Source organism: Scyliorhinus torazame, chromosome 13 (assembly GCF_047496885.1).
Source record: "Scyliorhinus torazame isolate Kashiwa2021f chromosome 13, sScyTor2.1, whole genome shotgun sequence".
NCBI lineage: Eukaryota > Metazoa > Chordata > Chondrichthyes > Carcharhiniformes > Scyliorhinidae > Scyliorhinus > Scyliorhinus torazame.
In genome coordinates, this window is record NC_092719.1 from 200,128,305 (window position 1) to 200,151,595 (window position 23,291).

Consider the following 23,291-nt stretch of genomic DNA (forward strand, 5'->3'; position numbering starts at 1 on the left):
TTCTCCCGCGGATGGAAATGGCTAGCACGAGGGGACATACCCTTAAACTGAGGGGTAATAGGTATAGGACAGAGGTCAGAGGTAGGTTCTTTACGAAAAGAGTGGTGAGGTCGTGGAATGCCCTACCTGCAACAGTAGTGAACTCGCCAACATTGAGGGCATTTAAAAGTTTATTGGATAAGCATATGGATGATAATGGCATAGTGTAGGTTAAATGGCTTTTGTTTTTTGACTTCCCATGTCGGTGCAACATCGTGGGCCGAAGGGCCTGTACTGCGCTGTATCGTTCTATGTTCTATGTTCTAAACCCAAACCTCCGCAACACTTCCCAGAGATACTCCCATTCCACTCGGTCAAAGCCTTCTCCGCGTCCACAGCTGCCACTATCTCCGCCTCTCCCTTAACCGATGGCATCATAATCACGTTTAGGAGCCTCCTCCCATTTGTGTTTAGCTGCCTGCCCTTTACAAATCCCGTCTGGTCCTCATGAATCACCCCCGGGACACAGTCCTCAATTCTCGTAGCCAGCACTTTTGCCAGCAGCTTAGCGTCCACATTGAGGAGCGAGATCGGCCTATATGACCCACATTGCAGTGGGTCCTTGTCCCGCTTCAGGATCAGAGAAATCAACGCTCCGGACATTGTCGGGAGCAGGGTCCCCTCCCTTGCCTCATTGAAAGTCCTCACTGTTAACGGGGTTAACAGGTCCGCATACTTCCTGTAAAACTCAACCGGGAACCCATCTGGCCCCGGGGCCTTCCCCGCCTGCATGCTCCCCAGTCCTTTAACCAGCTCCTTCAACCCAATTGGCGCCCCCAAACCAGCCACCTCCTGATCCTCCACCCTCGGGAACCTCAGTTGATCAAGAAACCTTTGCATCCCCTCTTCCCCCGCTGGGGGCTGAGATCTGTACAGCTCCTCATAGAAGTCCTTAAATGACTCATTTACTTTCACCGCACTCCGCACCGTAGTTCCCCTGCTGTCCTTGACTCCACCTATCTCCCTCACTGCCATCCTCTTACGGAGCTGATGTGCCAGCATCCAGCTCGCCTTCTCCCCATACTCGTACATCGCCTCCTGTGCCTTCCTCCACTGTGCCTCTGCCTTCCCCGTGGTCAACAGGTTGAATTCCGTCTGGAGACTTTGCCGCTCCCGAAGTAGTCCCTCCTCGGGGGCCTCTGCACATCTCCTGTCCACCCTTAGGATCTCCCCCACTAACCTCTCCCTTTCCCTGCCCTCTCTCTCCTTCATGTGAGCCCTGATGGAGATTAACTCTCCCCTGACCACCGCCTTCAGTGCCTCCTACACTACCCCCACCTGCACCTCCCCATTGTCGTTGGCCTCCAAATACCTTTCAATACACCCCCGCACCCTCCCGCACACCACCTCACCCGCCAGTAATCCCACATCCAGATGCCACAGCGGGCGTTGGTCCCTCTCCTCTCCTAACTCCAGCTCCACCCAATGCGGGGCGTGGTCTGAGATGGCTCTGGCCGAGTACTCCGTTCCCTCCACTTTCGGAATCAGTGCCCTGCTCAAAACAAAAAAATCTATCCGGTAGTAGGCTCTGTGCATGTGAGAAAAAAAGGAAAATTCCCTGGCCAGAGGCCTAGCAAATCTCCATGGATCTACTCCCCCCATCTGGTCCATAAACCCCCTAAGCACCTTGGCCGCAGCCGGCCTCTCCCCCGTCCTAGATCTGGAGCGATCTAATGCTGGGTCCATCACTGTGTTGAAATCCCCCCCATTATCAAGCTTCCTGCCTCCAGATCCGGAATCCTCCCCAACATGCGCTTCATAAATCCAGCATCATCCCAGTTCGGGGCGTAGACGTTCACCAATACCACCCATACGACTAGCCATCTCTGTTTCTGGGCCAGTCCCGTGCCCGCGCCTCCCACACCCTCCAGTCCCTGTAGCCTACCGCTCACCATCACGTATCGACCCCCATTATCCACTACAATATTCTTGGCCTCAAAACGACACCCGCTTCCTCACCAGTATTGCCACCCCTCTGTTCTTTGCATCCAGCCCCGAATGGAATACCTGTCCCTTTCGTAACCTGACCTGGTCTGCCACCTTCAAATGTGTCTCCTGAAGCATGACCACGTCTGCCTTCAGTCCCTTTAAGTGCGCAAACACTTGGGCCATCTTAACAGGCCCATTCAGGCCCCTCACATTCCAAGTTATCAGCCGGATTGGGGGCTCTTCCCCCCCCCCCCCCCCCCCTCTGCCGACTAGCCATCTCTGTTTCTGGGCCAGTCCCGTGCCCGCGCCTCCCACACCCTCCAGTCCCCCAGGCTGGGGACCCCCGTCCCGACCACCTCTTCTGTTTCCAGTTCCCCATCGGCCAATGAAGCAGCAACCCAATATGCCCCCTCCCGTCGCTAGACCCATGTCTAGCTCTTTTGCTCCCCACATAACACTCCCGTAAGTCAGCTGACTCCTGCTGACCCTGGCCTCCCCCGCCATCCCATTGACCACCCCCCCCCCCGTGGGGGAATCCCTCCTCCCCAGCAGTCAGTGAGCGCTCCTCCACCCCCGTCCCTCCGTCTTTCCCTAGCGTGGGAAAAAGCCCGCGCTTTCCTAAGCAGGCCCCGCCCCCTCTGGCGCAGCTCCTTTTGCGGCCTTATCCCAATTTCCCCCATCCCCGGGCCTCCCCTCCCTCCAGCACCGACGCCCACATTCGCTCACAATCTCCCCATCAGATCTCTTTTCCCCATCCATCACCCAACCCGTGGAACATTCCCGACGCATAGTTAAAACCCTGTATACATCCGACATTCCCCCCCACAACCACAGGCCCTCAGTTTGAGTCCAACTTTTCAGTTTGTATAAAGGTCCAAGCCTCCTCAGGCGTTTACTTTTCAAAGTAGTGGTGTTGATCCTGAAACGTGACCCACAATCGCACTGGCTGCAGCATTCCGAACCTCACCCCGTTCCGATGGAGCACCGCCTTGGCCCGATTAAAACCAGCTCTCTTCTTTGCCACCTCCTCGCTCCAGTCCTGGTAGATTCGGATCTCCGTATTCTCCCACCTGCTGCTCCGCTCCTTCTTGGCACATCTCAACACACACTCTCTATCCACGAGACGGTGAAACCTCACCACCACCGCCCGTGGCGGCTCATTGGCCTTGGGTCTCCTTGCCAGGACCCGATGAGCCCCATCTAGCTCCAGGGGATGCGGAAAGGCCCCCGCTCCCATCAGCGAATTGAGCATCGTGTTCACATATGCTCCAGCAACGGCCCCCTCCACTCCTTCAGGGAGACCCAGAATCCGAAGGTTCTTCCTCCTCAACCTGTTCTCTGGGTCCTCGAATCTTTCCGCCCACCTCCTGTGCAACGCCTCTTGCGCCTCCACCTTCACCGCCAGGCCCAAGATCTCATCCTCATTCTCCGCGGTTTTCTCCCGCACCGCCTGGATCGCCGCCCCTTGGGCCTTCTGGGTCTTCACTAACCCCTCGATCGCCGTCAGCATTGGCGCCATCTCCTCTTTCTTCAGCTCCTCAAAGCAGCGCTTGAGAAACTCCTGCTGCTCCTGCACCCATGCCGCTTGATCTCCGCCCTCTGCCATCTTGTTTTTTCTTCCTCGCACTTTTCGCTGCTCCAAAAACGCTTTTTTGACCGCTCCACTCCTAGTCCAATCCATATACTATGGAAGGGGGGACCTTGCTCACCTTCGCACACTAGAGGTTGTCAAAACAATTGCCGTTGGGGCTCCTCAAGAGAGCCCAAAAGTCCGTTTTAGCGGGAGCCGCCGAATGTACAGCTAAGCTCCGCATAGCCGCAACTGGAAGTCACCACTGTATGTGTTAATGGTGACTATGGGTGATTCCTGATTCCTCTTTGTCATTTGTTTATGTTAACAAGTGGGCTACTGTTTGGGGGTTTGGTGGGAGGATAGGATCGTTGTTATTGATATGGGGATTGACATTACATTCGTTACTGATTATTGTTTATTGTTGGGTGTAAATTTGGGAGAAAATGTGATAAAGAAGGAGAATAAAAAATGTTTTTTAAAAAAACAATGACAATGAAACACTAAACCCTAACTGCTATCTCCACTCAAGCAAAACCCATCTCGGGTCAAAACCTACTTTTAAGTACAGTTAGCCAACCCAGGAATACTTGCCATAAAGAGATGTCTTGGATAAACCATTTTGAGATGAGATCCTTCAGGAACAGCTTGCGGATTCTCACTTGTGTCAACCTCCTGTTTAACTTTCCAACATTTGGCAAAAAGTTGCTTGCCTGTTCACAGCCCCAATCTAAGCTACTTTTTTCCAGAAACTGAAACTTAACACCTGACTGATTCACCCCCTGTCTCCTCCCATTAACGACATCATCTTACTAAGCTAAACACACTGTCTCTAATGATCTACTCCCCAGAGAACCTTCTTTACCACAATGGGCTAATTAGCTGGCTTGTAAAGCAGACCAAGGCTAGCAGCGCGTGTTCAATTCCCGTAGCAGCCTCCCCGAACAGGCGCCGGAATGTGGCGACTAGGGGCTTTTCACAGTAGCTTCATTTGAAGCCTACTTGTGACAAAACGATTTTCATTTCATTTCATTTACATAAACAAAATTCCATTAACCAACTTCAGGTAAACAATATACATGGTTGGAATTAATGATTTTTACGATGCTTTAATTGCACCTCTGTAGCCAAAAAGCCTTTCAAGTCAGGTTTTAAAACAAAATACTGTAGCAGATGCATCCACACACTCACCCTTACTGCGCCAAATACATTAAATACGATATATCTGAAATTGCTACATTCATCACAAGTGGTTGAAGACCTACTCGGGTCATCTAAGGATGGGCAGTAATGCTGCTATGAATGAACCGATTAACAAATCATCTGTCCACTAATCCTAATATATGCATCCAGTCTTTGACACACAAACTCCAATATTTTGTTTAATTTGTAAGACTGAAAAAAGGATATTTTGCTCCAGGCGATTCCACGCACGACTCTGGAAGAGGTCACTTGTTTGTTTTCCAGGAGTTATCCGTAGATTTAAAAATTGAAAGATTGTGCAATGTTTTCTGCTTATTCTGCAGGAAGATGAGTTCTTGCGCCATTTGTCTCAAGAGGAGAAGGAATGCCTTAGTTTTTTGATTGAAACCATTGACTCATTAGAGGTGGAACTGGAGGCGGATGACGAAGAGGTGGTGACAAAGGGAGAAAGCACTATTAGTGATGGCTTTTATGAGTTCCTCGGAATGGTATGCAGCACTCGACAAACAGAAGATACAGCAGGCCCAGGTGAGTTCTCGTTGCACAGTGAGTCCCAGATATCAATGTGATTCTGATAATGTTTTGGTCAAAATACTCAACTTGTTCCAAGAACAGGTGTATGTAAAATTTGTAGCCCCTATGGTACCTTTGTTCTCCTAATGTTGTTGAGGAGTTCCCTTAACAAAAGAATCTGGGTCCCGGATAGACTTTAAAAAGGAAGTCTCGTGATTAGGATGACCATTTTGACAAGCCCAATACATGATGGAGTGTGGCATTTGGGAAAGGGAACACCTTGCAATGATTGCAGACTATACTTTTACCCTTCAGCTGCAAATGAAATATCTTATTAGCTTATGAGGTTGCGACAAATTTGATCAGTAATATAAGATTGATACATGAAAAATGTTTCCATAAATGAATGAATTAATTAGCCATGCTTCCTGTTGCTATTTTGAGGGCATGAAAGAAATTGATTAGCAGGGCAATATTTACATCTTGGAAGTAATTTGCTGAGGACTGGTTTCTGTCCGGTAAAGGTACTACCTTGATGCAGGAAGTTGGACCAAACAAAGAACAAAGAACAAAGAACAAAGAAATGTACAGCACAGGAACAGGCCCTTCGGCCCTCCAAGCCCGTGCCGACCATACTGCCCGACTAAACTACAATCTTCTACACTTCCTGGGTCCGTATCCTTCTATTCCCATCCTATTCATATATTTGTCAAGATGCCCCTTAAATGTCCCTATCGTCCCTGCCTCCACTACCTCCTCCGGTAGTGAGTTCCAGGCACCCACTACCCTCTGCGTAAAAAACTTGCCTCGTACATCTACTCTAAACTTTGCCCCTCTCACCTTAAACCTATGCCCCCTAGTAATTGACCCCTCTACCCTGGGGAAAAGCCTCTGACAGTGTGAGCGTCTCTACCGGTGTGCGAGAAATCAGCAATCTTTCTGCGATAGGCACCTCAAGCAATGGCTGGTACACCTCCATTTTCTTGTGCACACTCTTAGACTGTTGCTGTTGCATGCTTACTAATGCTTCTACATTGGTTGAATGCATGCTGGCAAATAGGACAGATGCTGCTGCCTGACTATATATGACCACATGGTTACACAAAAAAGACTTTCACTGTGTAATCTACATTTATTTTGAAACCATCTGTTCTATTTAGCTGAAAACAGGAAGAACTACAAACCCATATCTCCCCACCCTCCAAGAAAAATACGGTCAAAGGTTTGTATGGCAACACAAATTAAATGATCTAATTGAATGGCGGTGCAGGCTTGAAGGCCTGAATGGCTCACACCAAGTCCTATATTCCTATAAATTGAATCAAATGCATTTGGCATTCACACAGATTTTGAGTTGATGTTTAAAGGCTATGTTTTATTTGCTCTCTCAGGGCGGCACGGTGGTGCAGGCGCCGAGGACCTGGGTTTGATCCCGGCCCCGGGTCACTGTCCATGTGGAGCTCACACATTCTCCCCGTGTCTGCGAAGGTCTCACCACCACGAGCCAAAGATGTGCAGGGTAGGTAGATTGGCCACGCTAAATTGCTGTTAATTGGAAAAAAAAAGTATTGGGCACTCTAACAATTTTTTAAAAAATTGTTTGTCTCTTTTAGTCATTATTTTAGACTCATTTATGTCCTCTTCACCATGTACTGTCCCCCAGTTGAGAGTACTATATAGCCAGATTACTTGATCCTGTACGGCTCATCAATTTTTCTCTTGGAAAAAGCCACTAGAATTCTGTTTGGGAGAAGGTTGAGGACAGATGATGTTTTCCTAGCTGGAAGTATCTGCTGTGAAAATGGAGGAAGGGTGTGTGGCCTGAGAAATTTTAAACTAATTTTAAAAAGTGAGAGTTCATGTAGAAGAGAAATCATTAATCAACATATCTACTAGAAAATATAGTCAATGAGCAACCTTTGAAAATTGAGCTAATGTATAAATCCTGAGCTAATTCCATAAGGATTACTGATTGATGAATTTGCTTTGATTGCCCCTTACAAGGACTTGACCTGTTAAAGACCAAACCTGCCTTTAATGGCCCACTTGCAGGCTTTTGCCACTGCTGGTCTATATCTTGTCACTGGTAGTTGCTAGGCTCCTTTCAAATTTTACCTTCTGCACGCCCATCAGTGTGAAGGCATTTTGCTTTTCCCTGTCATTGCAAGCAGAAACCCATGCAATGTTACTCCCCCAGAAAAATGCACTTAATATCTGTTTCTTCCAATGTACAGGAAACACACTCCCTTTCCCTGGCATATGTGCAAGTGAGGAAGATTGAACTATATTCAGAGACATGCCAAGTTTCAGAAAACATTTAGTTTTGAAAATGAACCTTTAAGTGGGAGAAGATGACGCGGTCAAATATTTAGGCTTCGATTTGGTTCTAAATCTTGGAAATAATTCTGTAATAATAATCTTTATTAGTGTCACAAGTAGGCTTATATTAACACTGCAATGAAGTTACTGTGAAAACATATTCACAAGCTGTGGTATCATAGGGTGGAATCTTACCATAAGTGTCGGTTCCAGTAAGTGTCGGTTCCAGTGTGAAAACCAGGGACAATCCCAGTGGCACTGACAGTGGGAACTGTACATTCAACTTCTTCAACAATTTCCTTTTACCATGTGATTTATGCCACGCTCCTGGCAGCTTGCCTCTGATACGTTCGCCCTGGGAAAACTTAATCTCTGCAATTAGTGAGGCGCTCGTTTTAAACATCTCCACAGCACTTGTTCAAAGTCCAGTTGGGGGATGGCTGCCACGAATCACGGAGGGAGCCCTCGCCAATCTCCTGGGTGCTGTGAAGCAGAAGCGTGGCATCTTCGACCTGTGATCGCGCAGATGTCCGTCAAACAAGGCCACCAACCCCGCCTGGGAGACCGTGTCCGTGACTGTGAGTGCCAGCTTGCTCCATAAGAGGATGGGGAACAGTGCCGGGAGAAGATGAATGACCTTTTTCATGCAGTCAGGGTAAGTCTGCCTCCTCAGTCTCCCGCTGCACCCCTTCAAACACTCATCACACCTCCACGGTGATCTCTCACCCAGGCAATACTTGTTCCCAATACTTGTCATGTCTTGGTGCCTCACTACGACCCCCCCCCCCCCCCCCCCCCCACACACACACGCACATCCCTGCTCCCACTCGCGTCCCGTGTATGCCAGCCTGGTGATCATCTAACTCGGCAGGAATCCCGCATACACTCTCCGCATCTATCTCATTACAGGACTAACGCGAGAATAACTGGCATTAAAGGGCACAGCCCTCCAGAGTCCTGCCTGAGCTGAAAAGCCTAATGCCTTATGAAGAAAGAGTCCTTGCGCTGGCAGTTGAGGAGCAGGACTGCACCTGTGCAGAGGGTGAGGTGGGGGCAAGAGACAAAAGTGAGAACCCTCGACATATGCAGCCGCGGTGCAAGCCTCACATGAGTACACTTTCTCTCATCATTCATTCCCCGTGATGCACTAGTGAAATCTTCTCGCTTCCTTTGCGGGTCAATGATTCAACCAAACCATACCAACCTTGTGCGCTCTGGGGACCACAGACCAGAGAAGCTTCAAGGGAGACATCTCTGAGACCAGCATCATGGAGGCATCACAGTTGTCAACAGCACCCTCCACCAGCGCTGATACTCACAACTGGGTGGGATTAACTAGCAGGCAGGATTCTGGGCCACTCATTGGTGAGCATCCCACAGCTGAAGAGCCACAGCAGGCAGAGGAAGGAACATCCCAGAGATTCTGCACTCAGGAGCGATGCCAGAGCCCAGGACCCTGCTGAGCCCCAGCCATACAAATGCAGAGTCAAGAGCATCAGGAAGGGGTGACAGCATCCATACTCTGACGGCAAGGCTGACTGGAGGTGTCCCATCACCTTCTGTCAGAGGAGATGGTGTTGTGACTCCAATGCATCAAGGCCAACAATGCAAGGGTGGCGTTTGCAGTGGAGAACTTGGTGCCGGATATGCACTCCCATGGCAGGGGATGTCCGCTCCATGGTTCAGTTCAGAACCTCCATGGCTGAGGGCATGAGTTCCATGGCGCAGGCCTTCCACTCCATGGAGCAGGCACTAGTGAGAATCCATGAGTCATATAGTGTGCGATAGCATAGAAAAGGTCCTCCAGCCCATTGCGTCTGCGCCAGACAAAAGCAACCACCTGAGTATTCTAATCCCATTCTCCAGCACTTGGCCCATAGCCTTGTATGCCTTGGCATCTCACGTGCACATCAAAATACTTCTTGAATGTTATGAGGGTCTCCGCCTCCACCACCCTCTTCAGGCAGTGCGCTCCAGACTCTCACCATCCACTGGGCGAAAAAGAGTTTCCTCAAAACCCCCCTAAACCTCCTGCCCCTTACCTTAAATCTATGCCCCCTGGTCATTGATCCCTCCATCAAGGGGATAAGTTTCTTCCTGCCTACTCTATCAATGCCCCTCATAATGTTATACATCTCGATCATGTCCCCCCTCAATATCCTTTGCTCCAAAGAAAGCAACACAAGTCTGTGCAATCTCCCTTCATAACTAAAGCTCTCCAGCCCAGGTAACATCCTAGTAAATCTCCTCTGCACCCTTTCCAGTGCTATCACGTCCCTCCTATAATGTGGACTCCAGAACTGCACACAATACTCTAGCTGTGGCCCAACAAATGTTTTATGCAGTTCCAGCATAACCTCCCTGTTCTTAAACTATATGCCTCGGCCAATAAAGGCAAGTATACCATACGCCTTCTTAACCACTGTATCCATCTGCTCTGCTACCAAAAGGTAATTTATTGACTGCTCTGCTACCTTAAGGGACCGGTGTACATACACGCCAAGGTCCCTTTGACCCTCGGTGCTTCCCAGGATATTGCTGTTTATCATGTATTCCCTTGCCTTGTTTGTCCTGCCCAAGTGCATCACACTTATCCAGATTGAATTCCATTTGCCACTGATCAGCTTGTTCGATATCCTCCTGTAATCTAAGGCTACCCTCCTCACTATTTACCACCCCACCAATTTTCGTACCATCCATGAACTTACCGATCAACCCGCCTACATTCCTATCTAAATCATTGATATAAACCACAAACAGCAAGCGCCTCAACACTGATCCCTGCGGGTCCCCACTGGACACAGGCTACCAGTCGGAAAAACGCCCCTCGACCATCACCCTCTGCTTCCTGCCACTCAGCCATTTTTGTATTCAATTTGCCAAGTTTCCTTGGATCCCATGGGCTCTTGCCTTCGCTATCAGTCTCCCATTTGGGATCTTATCAAAAGCTTTGCCGAAGGCCAAATAGACTATATCAAATGCCCTCATCTACACACCTGGCCCCCTCATCAAACAATTCGATCAAGTTGGTCAGACAGGACCTCGCTTTAACAAAACCATGCTGACTGTTCTTGATTAATCCCTGCCTCTCCAAATGCAGGTTAATGCTGTCTCTCAGAATTGCTTCCAATAGTTTCCCCACCACTGATCTGCAATTTCCTGCTTTATCCCTTCCTCCCATCTTGAATAATGGTACCTCTCCTGTGGCCAGAGAGGAATTGAAAATTATTGCCAGCGTCCCTGCTATTTCCTCCCTTGCCTCACTCAACAGCCTGGGAAACGTTTCATTTGGCCCTGGAGATTTGACTTCTTGTATGTCTGCCGGACCACTCAGAACCTCCTCTCTGACTATGTTAATCTCTTTAATTTTATTACAGCTTTTCTCTCCGATTTATATACCCACGCTGTCCCTCTCACGAATGAACATACACAAAGCATTAATTTAGAAGCCTACCTATGTCCTCCGGTTCCTCACACAAATTACCACTATGGTCCTTAATGGGCCCTATTCTTTTCCTAGTTATCTTTTTACCCTTAACTTGGGATTTTCCTTTATTTTTACTGCCAGTATCTTTTCATGTCCCCTTTTTGCTCTCCTAATTCCTTTTAAGTTCCCTCTTGCACATTCTATAAGCCTCGAGGGCTTGTGCTGTTTTGAGCCCTCTATCTGCCGTAAGACTCCCTTTTTCTCCTGACCCAATGTTGTATTTCCCTCAATATCCAGGCTTCACGGGACTTGTAGGTCCCACCCTTTTTGTTGATTGGAAACTGTTTGCCCTGTACTCTCCCTGTTTCCTGCTTGAAAGTGTCCAACAGTTCTGTCACAGATTTGTGACAGATCCCAGTCCACTTTGGCCAAATCTTATCTGTCTTATTAAAATTGTCCGTCCCCTAGTTTAGAACTTTAATCTCAGGCCCATTCTTGTCTTTTTCCATAACAATCTTGAATCTAATGAAGTTATGATCACTGTCTGCAAAATGCTCCCCCACTGATACTTCAACCACTAGCCCCCGAGAATGGTGTCAGAAGATGGCTGGGCTTCTGGATCTCACTCCAGCTGCCCCACTATCTCATGGAGGAGCCCAGGGACCCCTGGGACACCAGAAGGAAGGAGGATAGGCAGGAGTGGGGCCTTCCACCCAGAAGACCCTGCGTGTCCAGCCTGTCTGACACCCCCCTCCCTGTGAACGACACACTTCATGGGCAGCACTGCAACACCAGTGCAGCTGGAAGGTAGGCCTGAAACCTCAAGGTCCAGGCACTCCCAGGGGATACATGCCAAGGTCATCTCAGGCAACAGGGTATGGAAGTCAGGAGGCCACCACAATGTCACCTGTGGATCCAGTGGAGACAGCTAGACATAGTGGGACGGTGAGGAAGTGTAAGAAACTGTAGGAATGAAGTGGGAACAGGTTAACCGAGGTAATGGTGGAGATAAGTCACCACTGTAATATTGGACTTGTATTAAAACTCACATGGTTCACCCATACAGATCCTCCATGATGTTATGTCATGGCACCATGCTCTGCAAACCTCTACGCGATCTTGGCACGCGTGTGCACTGAGAGAATGGCAGTGCTCTGTCTCTCCCATCTCCTACACTGACAACGCAGTAAATATGCGCAACTGCTGACATGGGCTCCCCAGCCCCACATCCATCCCCATCAACAGTCAGGCCTCTCATGTCTGCCAGTATTCTCTAGTTATAGAGATGCCAAGGGCTGAAAACGGAGAATGTGTCCATCTCGTACGTAGGTGAAGAAATACACCAGGACCCCTGACCTCTGCGGGGCAGTAGCAGCTGAGATTTGTCATCCAGTATCTCTGGATCCCACGACGAGCAGGATGTGCTGATCTCTCTGTCAGGTTGGAGTCAGACATATCGCTGAGGATGAGAGAAGCATCTCTCTGTCTTCACTGCAAGTCATCATCATTCTCCTGCAGAGTCCATCCAATGCTGTAGCCCCCTTCCCAGGAATGTGGCCACCATCACGATTAACCTCATGCAGGCACCTCAGTAGTGAGTGGATGTCAGACCCCATGGTGTGAGACAGCCTAGTCCTACACGTCGTCAAATCACAAATTGATGGAGGCGTCCCCAGCCCTGTGCCCACACAGGCCTAGGCCATCGCCCAAGGGCCTTCCTCCTCCTCCGCGGGTTGCGCCTCCCCGCCCTCCTCGACATCCTCCACGTCTGAGGAGATGTGTCGCTTCTCCATTTCCTCCTGGTCTAGCTGGTCTCCCTGCTGCAGTGCCAGGTTGTGCAGAGCACAGCAGGCCACTCTGACACGGGACACCCTCTGGAGCCTGTATTGGAGGCCCTCCCCCTCCCCCTCTCTCCCCCTCCGACTGGTCAAAGCACTGGAACTGCATCTTGAAGTGTACAATTGCTTGCTCAATTAGTGCACGTGTTGAACATTGAGCCTTGCTATGGCGAGTCTCAGCAGGCATTTGTTGCCTCCGCACTGGCGTCATCAGCCACTTCCTGAGTGAGTATGCGTTGTCCCTGAGGATCCATCCCTCCAGCCACTGCTCTCCCTCACAAATGGCTGAGATCTGTGAGGACCCCAAGGTGTAACTATCATGGACTCTCCCCAAGAAACAGGCTCACGCCTGTGGTCACAGATGATTGGGACGTTGAAGGAGTGGGATCCGTGGTGAAATGGTGCCCCAAGCTTCCATGGGGAGTTCAGAGCCGCATGGGTGCAGTTGATCACACCCTGCACCTGGGGCATGCCTGCTATGTGGGTGAAGCCCAAGGCCCTGGCAACCTGGCTTGCCTGGTCCCGGTCCAAGTCAATGTGCATGTGGGCCCTTGCAAATAGTGCAGCTGTGAACTCCTCTATGCACGTGTGTGCTGCAGATTGGGATCTGCTGCACAGATCACCCATGCAGCCCTGAAACATGCCATGGCAGTAGCTTTCAGGGCCACAGGCAAAGGGCATCCTCCCAGTCCATGTGGCGCCAACTCTTGCATCACCTGGCACAGGTTGTCCACCGTCCCCGGGACAGACGCAGTCTTCGCCTGCACTGGACCTCTGAATCTGGTGGTAAGAAATCGTACGCCAAAATTTCCATGGACGCCAGCGCCTCCTCTGGGGCGCTGCCATCTGCGGTGCTGTTACCAGCAGATCCAATGGGCCCTGCCTCCATCTCCTCTGCAAGGCGCTGTTCCTGGCCATGTGCAACAGCAAGTCGATGCCACTGCTGCTGGTTGATCGCAATCAAAAGAATTGCCAACTCGACTGGGTCCATAATTCTTCAGAGTCAAAAACTGAAAGGAAGAGAACATCAAAGTAAATGATGAGGAGTCCTGACAATTGCCACTTCCCCACAGTTGCCCCTCTTAATTCCACCTGAATGAAGTGCTCCAACCCTTGAGAACCTCAGCAGGTCACATGACTCCCCCAAGGGTGAGGAGTTGGGGCAATTGAGTGTATTCAATGAACCTGTGATCTAACCTCAGTGGAGAAACTAGACCCTCTTGAATGGGGGTGACTGATGTGTGACTTCACCATAAGACCTTACATTGGGGGCCACATCTGTGGCATCTCTGTCATGTAAACGTGAGTATTAGCCTTGAAGTTCAATGTTTGGGGGCTATGTTTCCAATTATTTTGATAAACACAAATAATCAAGTAAACTAAACTAAAGGGACAGTTCCTTAAAGGGAAACTGCCTCAAACAAAAAGCAAATCACAAATTAAGCTTAAAACATTAAACCAAAATATGATTAAAGGGGTCAATTGGGCACCCCAGCCCCTGCGGAGCCCAATGGGCACGGAAGGTCTCAAGGGTGCCAGTGAACACTGCATGCTCCCTCTCCACAAACACTGGTTACGAATGTATCCATGGTAGAGGGGCGGACACTCGGGTCGGACGACCCCCTTGGTCGCCCACTGCCGGGACCTGTTGATAGAACATTTAGCCAAGGTTCACAAGGAGAGCCTCCTCCCAAGGATTACAAATTGGATGCCAATCAGCGGCACACTCAAGCATTGTAATTCTGACTAAATTGGCACAATCGACTCATCAAGCAAGGTTCAGGGAACTGATTAGGCAACTGGCTTTCCCTTGTGGCAGGTGAGACACACCTGATGAGCATGAAGACTGCAATTAGCATGTCAATTTCATCCTGAGAGGGCACCCTCATTTCCCTTCGCTCTCATGGGCAGCGGATTAAACAAGCCTTCCAAATTGAACAGCCAGCCACCCAGACACTAATCCCTGAAAGCCAGGCCTCCATAACCGGTGGCCTTGAACTTCCATACAGCTCTTGCCCTCTGGGTTCATTGTTGCCTGAGTGAGGGGGTTCATTTTCACTTCAGTCATTCTCCCCACAAACCCCCCATGTGAGGGTCTTCAGGCCTCATGAGGCTGGAAAATGCCCCTTGTCAGAGTGTCCCAATCTGCCCATCCAGCATGGTATCTCATGTCACCCCACCCAAGAACCTTGGTTGTCCCCAGTTCTGGCACTATGGATTCACCCGCTTCCACTAACTTTCCAACTGCCACTCTGGAAGGGCAATCTCCCAGCGGTGATATCGCCACAAGCCCAACAAGCAGGACACGGAAGGCGATGCCTGCATACCAGTCGCCAAACCCCTTTAAACCTGAAGGCTCAGAGCCAGGAAGGGGCGGTATGGTCTGCGAACTACCCCACCCTTCGAGATGCTGATGCTGAACACCCGACCCAAATTGAACTTAGCTGGGTCCTCCCTATCCTCTCAGCTGCCCCCATGCAACTGGCACCCTGGATGGTAATGGCGACCTGAGCGCCCACTTCTGATATCCTCTTCGGAGGTGAAGTCGCCAAGTTCTCTATTTTATACAGCTGTTGTAAATCGCGTTGGCGTGATGTCACATCGGTGACCAAATGAACATTCATTTTGGGGATAGAAGTTCCGATGGGAGGGCTTACTAATGATAATGTATTAAAATGAAGTTCTCGGCCTTCCATGGCGTTTTTCAAGTTACGCTACTGACAAGGGGGTTGGAAAACCAGAAAACGCAATCTCGCTTGCGAGAGTCACGTTTTCCGATTCTTGCCAACATTCTGCCCACATCGCCATTCTTGATAACAGCGAACACGGGCACAAAATCGCCCCCAAAACCTCAAGGTAATTTTCCTATTGACCAAATATGACAATATATTGCATGCTAATTGTCTCTGTATTTATGCAAGTGTTGATGTTTGTATTTTTAATATTTTTAGATGTTGCAGGTTGCTGTGACAACATTGGGATTATTGGAAATGTGGATGTAATTACCAGTAACCCACCTGCTCTCGGAATCAATAACCGAGGTCCGGAATTAGTTTCTGTGGTTGATATAGCACCCAACCAAACAGCATTTGAAGAGGGCAAGAAGGAGAAGGAGTCAATGAAACGTCAAGGATCTGAAACTACGACCGCACTAGAACCCAAAGTCTCAAACCAGTTCAGAGAAACCGCCTCGGGTGATGACCAAAGTTCAGCCAGAGCACTTACTTTGCTTCCTGCTCACGCTAAAAAGTTTGACACCATCTTGAGGTCAGGGGTCAGTGTGCAGGAGCTCCGAGCCCAGGTTCTGGCCCGACTTAGCGATGCTGGCCAGAAGAAGCCAGCCACTCAGGTGGAGGGTTTGGCTGCCCAGTCCAACTCCCTTCGATTGCTTGGGAGGCCTGAGCAGAAAGCAGCGAGGCAAGACGCACTTCAAAGACTAGGACTGTTGAAATGCACTGGAGGCTTGTCCAACATCAGCAACTCCTCCACCTCCCCTCAACCTCTTGTAACCGAAGGGACTCCACAACCCCCAACAGAAAAGGATCATAAGGAAGCGTTGAAAAAACTTGGCCTCTTAAACCTGGAATCTTGAAAAATTGTTACAGAAATCTACATGATGAGGACTATAAATAACTGGTTACTTTTCTAAGGATTCTGTGGTTGGGCGGTCACTGGTTAACCAAAGTTAGATGCCGGTTGAGGCCTTCTCAATGAGGTTCCCCTCTGCTCCCAACAAGGGCAATAAAATGTGTCACGTGTGCAGCCTCTCAGTATACTCGGTGAGGCTTGCTAGCGAAACAGCGCTCTATAAATACACGTTTCCCTCTTTCTGCTGTTGGGCATTAATAATTCACTGAGTTATTCCTAAAATACGTTATGACAACACGAACAGTTGATCCGCAAAGTACATTTAACAAGGACGCAGGATTGAACCCATAGCTTCGGAGTGAAAGTGGGGGTCTGAGCTCCAGTCTGTAAATTAAACAAAAGGTGGGCAAGGACTGCTCATTAACGTCTTGGAGTTATTAATCCAGACTGGGAGCACACCTTACACATAATAATTGTGGGTTTAAGCCCACAACCTGGCACTGCATTGTGCAGGTTGTGGAAGCTGCTCTACACTCCAGCATTGTGATTCTTCCCTCTGGCAAATTGAAATTACACAAAGAGCTCGTATGTCAAATGATCAAATATTTGTTATATTTCCATTAATCATTGTGTCTTTAGAATCCTGTATCCACTTACTGCTTTATAGATCATTCCATTGTTTATCTAACTTGCTCTTCTATATCACATATTGTATATATACCCTACGTTACAGTACAGATGTGTGCATGCATGTAATAATAAAATAGCACTTTGAAGAAATAAACATTTTATTTCAAATTGCAATTCTTGTTCTGTCCGATACGCTTTTGCCAGGGCCTGAAGGAGTGAGAAAGGAAAACTGATGATATTCATATTTTCTTATCTTCGCTTCAATGAAAGAAAATTGGGCGCATTGTGACACGACTGCTGATTCGCTGTTGTCCGTGACCAATTGAATTCCTTGTGTCTTCTAAGTTAGAAATTCCAGAAACAATATCCAATCTCTATTTTCTGCTCCTGCATTTTGCATGATTTTTAAAATAATATTTGTTTATCAATTCATGTCACATTTCTAAACTAAGGAAAAAGCTGGGTTGTGAAGAAGGATTCATACAGCAAAGCATGTTGCCTCTTCCTTTTTTTTTCATATTGCCCATTTCCAGAAGTTGCAATTTTCCTGAAATAAAATAATTTTGCACTTGTATCAAATTCAATGTTCATTTAGAACTGGAAATTGATGCCCATGCTACCGATTGATCTTCCCAAAAGGTCATCAATCTGAAATGTTGGCCTGGGTTTCCTTGTTGAGGTGGGTAGTGGGAGTTGGGAAAATTCCCGGCCTGGCCTGCCCACCCTAGGAGAAGGAATTGGGGGCAGGTGCAAGCTGACTCGGGCAAAAGGCCAGAGCCAGCCCGGGCAGCTGTTTTTAAAAAGCTTGACTCCAGTGTTTGTGGGTCTTCATTCCAATTAAAACAGGCCCTCTAACCCTCATACCCCTGCCCCACATGCAACATCATGCCCCAATGCCAAGGTATGCCCCCCCCCCCCCCCCCCCCCCCCCATACCGAGCAACGTCTATGGTCCCTCACTCCTCCTTGTCAAGGGATGGCCCCCTCATCTTGCCTATGCCAAGCTGTAGCACTTATGTCCGTTGGGCCAGTATGCACTGACAATGACGTGTGTTATGAAAAAAACATTCATAACTTTCGACAATATTAAGTCTTTTAACTACAGGGCAGTAAAAATGTAAATCATCCGGATGCTCTAATATTTCAATAGTTGAAGTTGCAAGAACTTGAAACCTCTTAACCTTCCATAAATTTTGCAATCAACAGAAGAGATGAGTGAACCAGAGCTGTCAAGAAATGGGCTTTGTGTAGGGGGCATGAGGCCATCAAGGATGGGTGGAGGGGCATAGCTTGGCATTGGGGACATGGCCTATGGAGTGGTGGGGGGGGGGGGGGGATGCCTTGGCATGGTGAACATGAGGAAGACCTTTGGTACTTGCATTTTAAAAGGTTCGCACATGCAGACTATGGTTCACACTGATCAACTCTTCCGATCAGGGTTTCTTCATGAGGTGCTGTGAACCATAGCTCATTAAAAACCTGGCCCTAATGTGAGAATTGCAAAGGACTGGGACATGCCCATCTCTGCAATGGGATCAGTCAGTTTGGGAAGGCCTGGTTGACCCAAAAAGCCCTCAAATGTCACTCCCAAAGATCGAAAACCCCGAACATGAGGTTGGGAATCCCAGAATCTGGCCGTGTGTGTCATTTGAAAGGGCCCTTTGGTCAAAATCTGATGCACTTTGTTGCTCTTTCGCCACAGATGCTGCCTGACCTAAGTTTTTCCAGCGTTTTCTGTTTTTAAATCTTTAATTCATGTTGCATTAAGTACTGTGGTAACAGCGCAGAGATATGGACAGAGTGCAAGAGATTATTTTGTGGAATCTAGGAAATGTGAAGTAGCGATTGCAGATTATAGCTCTCAATTAGACTTCAGTAAAAGAATCGACACTGAATATCAAACATTTTATTTTGAATGACTCACAAGGATTCCAAACTCATCACTTGTCATCTTTTAGCTTTTCTCTTCCCCTTTTGTGTGCTGTTGTCTTATTCTTACTTCGAGTTTCCGTTCTTATTTTTATTGGCTTTTCATTTTTCTTGCCTATCTTTTTCTTTTAAGCAGATACATCGCCCCCAGTTTTCTCTACGTTTCTTTTTGTTGAATGTTTCTCCTGTGTTTAAATTTTAAAAAATCACAGGAGTTGAGAAAGCAGACTGCTCTTTAGCTTGCACCCAGTGGGAGGTGGCTCCCATGTATTCTGCTAATGGTGACAATAACACTGATTGTAATTCTTTTACTGGCACATTTCCTATTTAATCACTGAATCATTCTGCTATTTCCCAGCTAAGGCAGGTCCTTGCCATCTGCTGGGGGGGGGGGGGGGGGGAAGAGAGTGTGGGGATGGGAGGGCAGGAGAGAAATTACAGATACAGGGAGGGCTGCTGCCATGATTGAAACAGGCACGGATAATGAAAGGAGCTGAATGTTAACTCTTGATTTGCTGGATCTATGGAAGAGATCTCTTTATTTAAAGAGGTGCTGCAGTCAGGCACTGATCAACTCTTCCGATCAGGGTTTCTCAAAGCTGCGGCAATTTAAGTCTGTGTTCTAGCTCATTGCAGTGTTAATGTAAGCCTACTTGTGACGATAATAAAGATTCTTATTATTAGCTCCACTTTTTGATCATGAAGTCAGTCATTAAATAGCTGTAACACAAAACAAAATTATGCATTTTTCAGTAACATGGGCATAAACCTCACGTTCTCCACATGTCTGCGTGGGTTTCCTCTGGGTGCTCCGGTTTCCTCCCACAAGTCCTGAAAGCCGTGCTGTTAGGTAAATTGGGTGAGTACCCGAACAGGCGCCAGAATGTGGCAACTAGGAGCCTACTTGTGACAATAAAGATTATTTTTTTAAAATGAAGCAGATACCACCAGGGCAACCATCCAATTAAGGACAGTGGCCTGCATATAGGGGTTCCTGGGCCAATTGGACCACTAGTGGTCATTGCTGAAGCTGCAGGTGCAGGGAGATGGCACCTCATGGCTGGATGCCCTCAAAAAGAGTTGAGAAGCTGGTGCGAGGCAGGCAGGCCTCTGTGATGGCGGGTGGGGCGTTCATGGAGCGCGTGTGATGTCATTGCCGAGGGCCCCCCCCGTGGGCCATGGAGTATTCATGAAAGCCTAGTGAGAGGATACCGGGTATCACAAGGCAGTCTCTCCAACTGGCCCTCCCTCCAGAGGGAAAATGTCCACTGAGCTGGGCAATGGCCCATGATTGGTTACTCTCCACCTTGCCCCCCCGCCGTTATTCTCCACCTTCCCCCACCCCCTCCCACTGCCGTTACTCTTCCCCCCCCTGCTGTTTTGCCATCCTTCCTGCCTCCCAGCCCTTCAACAAAGGCCATGGAAAATTCTATTTGTTACTTCCGTTTCTCTCTCTACAGGCGCTGCCTGACCTGCTGAGCATTTTCAGCATTTTATGTTCTTAATTCCTAGCACTCCCTGTCCTGCTGTGTTGAAGCACCAACATGCTCTCCTTTTATTACTGATGTCTGGTGTGGTGCAGCATTCAAGACCAGATGTAGGCAGGGGAGGCCCCAAGTGGTGATTCAGGGATGTACACAAGAAAAGATGGCATAACAGCAGAGAGTTCACCCCAAGCTAACATCACATACATTACTAATCATGAAGTAGCTGGTTTCTTGCACACACTTTTGATCAGAAATTGCGCATTGGAAGGGCGGCATGTGGCGCAGTGGTTAGCATTGGGACTGCGGTGCTGAGGACCCAGGTTTGAATCCCGGCCCTGGGTCACTGTCTTTTGATTTGATTTATTATTGTCACATGTATTAGTATACAGTGAAAAGTATTGTTTCTTGCATGCTGTACAAACAATGCATACCGTACATAGGGAAGGAAGGAGAGACTGCAGAATATAATGTTACAGATATAGCAAGGTGTAGAGAAAAGATCAACTTAATACGAGGTAAGTCCATTCAAAAGTCTGATGGCGGCACATTCTCCCCATGTCTGCGTGGGTTTCGCCCCTACAACCCAAAGATGTGCAGGTTAGGTGGATTGGCCACACTAAATATCCCCTTAATTGGAAATAAAAAATAATTGGGTACTCTAAATTTATTTTAAAAAAGAAAGAAATTGCGCATTGCAAGGAACAAAACCTTGTGACACGTGCGCTGGGCTGCACAGGGCGGGGGGTGGGGGGTTTTGCCAGCAGAACAACAACATAAATTTAACAGCTGTGCGTTGTTTTCAAAAGTAAGATTCAAATATGTCCGGCACGGTGGCATAGTGGTTAGCACTGCTGCCTCACAGCACCAGGGACTCGGGTTCGATCCCGGCTCTGGGTCACTGTCCGTGTGGAGTTTGCACATTCTCCCCGTGTCTGCACGGGTCTCACCCCCACAACCCAAAGGTGTGCAGGATAGGTGGATTGGCTGCACTAAATTGCCCCTTAATTGGAAGAAAAAGAATTGAGCACTCTAAATTTACAAAAAACAATAAGAAAATTGACATTTGGTTGAAAGAATTCATAAATTTTAAATTTCACAGCTAAGAATGGTAATCATTTTTTAAAAATCCACCGCAGGAAAAAGAGGGGATGATGAGTGTGGGAGGGAGCAGCAACAAGCAATGAAGTGACAGAAAAGTAAGGAAATAGGGGAAGCAACGAGACTGTATCCAAAAAATGGGGTTGGAAATATGTTAATATCGCAGGAAAACCCTCTCCTTCGCCTTTTCTCCTACACAAGCCAGGAAAGAACTTCCCCGACCAGAAAATGTGGGTTTCCCAGCATCGTCCTCGGCTGATATCTGAAAATCCAGTGTGGATATTATTGGAATTCTTTGAAGTGAAACCAATGTATAAATATGTAATGAACGTGATGAGTAGAAGTGTTTTTATAAGCTCACTTCATATTCAGTATAGCTAATGGATATCTAAGAGTGGTTACAAGGCAGTAATAGAATCACAAACTTATGATCATTTATATGTAAAACTAAGGAAGAGTAGTTGATATTAATTGATCCAGACCGCTTCATATTCCTCCACATCTTTATTTTGCCTGTCTTCTTTTGCTAGACTCTCTCAGATTTGTTATCTTTGCTTCACAAATGCATTTGTTGTGTTTCTTTATTACCTTTCTGAGCATAAGCAGGCACTTTGAAGCAATGTATGATTTTTCACAATTTTAAAACTGATTTGAACTCTTCAGGAGTTTCCCCCTCACCTGCCTTCCAGTTCAATTCCCGTTAATGTTCCATCCCGTCTGCTCCATGCCTGTAAGATGTTCCTCCTGCGTTCTGTTTCCTGTGCCTCTGAGAACCTTTCTCACATGTTCAATTTCGTCCTTTTTCAGGATCGTCCCATTTCATGTGTTGGTGAGGCCTCTCCATTATTTCCAGTTCTCACAGATTCTTTCTCCCACTCTGTGTCTCAGAGGCACCACTTCACCAGTTCTATTTGTCTGAGGTTAACCCGCCCTGGACGTAGCCACAAGTTTCCTTTCTTCACCTTTCTCTCTTAATGCTTCTGAGGTAGACCTCGTCCTACATACCTTCAAAATCATTCTGCCTGTCCATCTCCAATCACAAAAACACACCTGTTTCAAATGCTCTTAACACACCATCAATATCCCAACTCCCTAGCCTTCGGCCCTCCATTTGCCACTTTACTGCAGCTATTGATTTGCCCAACTGCACCCTCATCTCTGCCTTAGAATCATAAAATGGTTGTAGCACAGAAGGAGGCCATTCAACCCATTGCGTTTGTGCCAGCTCTGAGCAAAAGCAACTCGCGTGGTTCCATTTCCCCATTACCACTCAAATATTTTCTCCTCAGACAATTATCTAATTCTCTTTTGTAGGCCTTGATTGAATCTGTCTACACCACATTCCCAGGCAGTGCATTCCAGTGCCCCAATAAAACCATTACCCTCTCTCACTCCGACAGATCCCCGGACAGCCCTCATCTCCGCTCCCTTAATTCCAAGCCACACAGCCTTGAAAGGATATGTTTGGCAACTCATTTAACCACTCACCACCAGATCTGGCCAGGCCACATTAAACACTATTGAGTGCTGCTCTCGTCTGCTAAAACATCTCACTATTCCAGGATCGTTCTGGAATCTGAAGATATACCTTGCTTCTTTTCTCGATTGCAAACAGTCTTCTTAAAACCCTCTGCCCTGTCTCCTCCACCCTCACCTCCAACAATAAGTGCGAGACGAGGAAAGCTTCTTTATCACTAAGCTATCCTATTCATTGTCCCTGCT

The 23,291-nt window shown here is 48.0% G+C and overlaps 1 protein-coding gene across 6 annotated transcripts in view; it reads left to right on the plus strand.

Annotated features, from left to right (window-relative positions):
- The window catches only part of LOC140388524 (uncharacterized), a 98,158-nt gene extending 80,928 nt beyond the window's left edge, over nucleotides 1-17,230 (plus strand). For 4 of the 6 annotated variants that reach the window (XM_072472876.1, XM_072472874.1, XM_072472877.1 and 1 more), the window contains 2 exons: nucleotides 5,065-5,269; nucleotides 15,790-17,230. In XM_072472876.1, the coding sequence (XP_072328977.1) occupies nucleotides 5,065-5,269; nucleotides 15,790-16,430 (846 nt within the window). In that variant the 3' untranslated portion in view covers nucleotides 16,431-17,230. Of the gene's footprint in view, nucleotides 1-5,064; nucleotides 5,270-6,414; nucleotides 6,477-6,645; nucleotides 6,774-15,789 lie in introns of those variants that run through there. The other 2 variants (XM_072472878.1, XM_072472879.1) reach the window with 2 other exon arrangements.
- The last annotated feature ends 6,061 nt before the right edge of the window (nucleotides 17,231-23,291 follow it).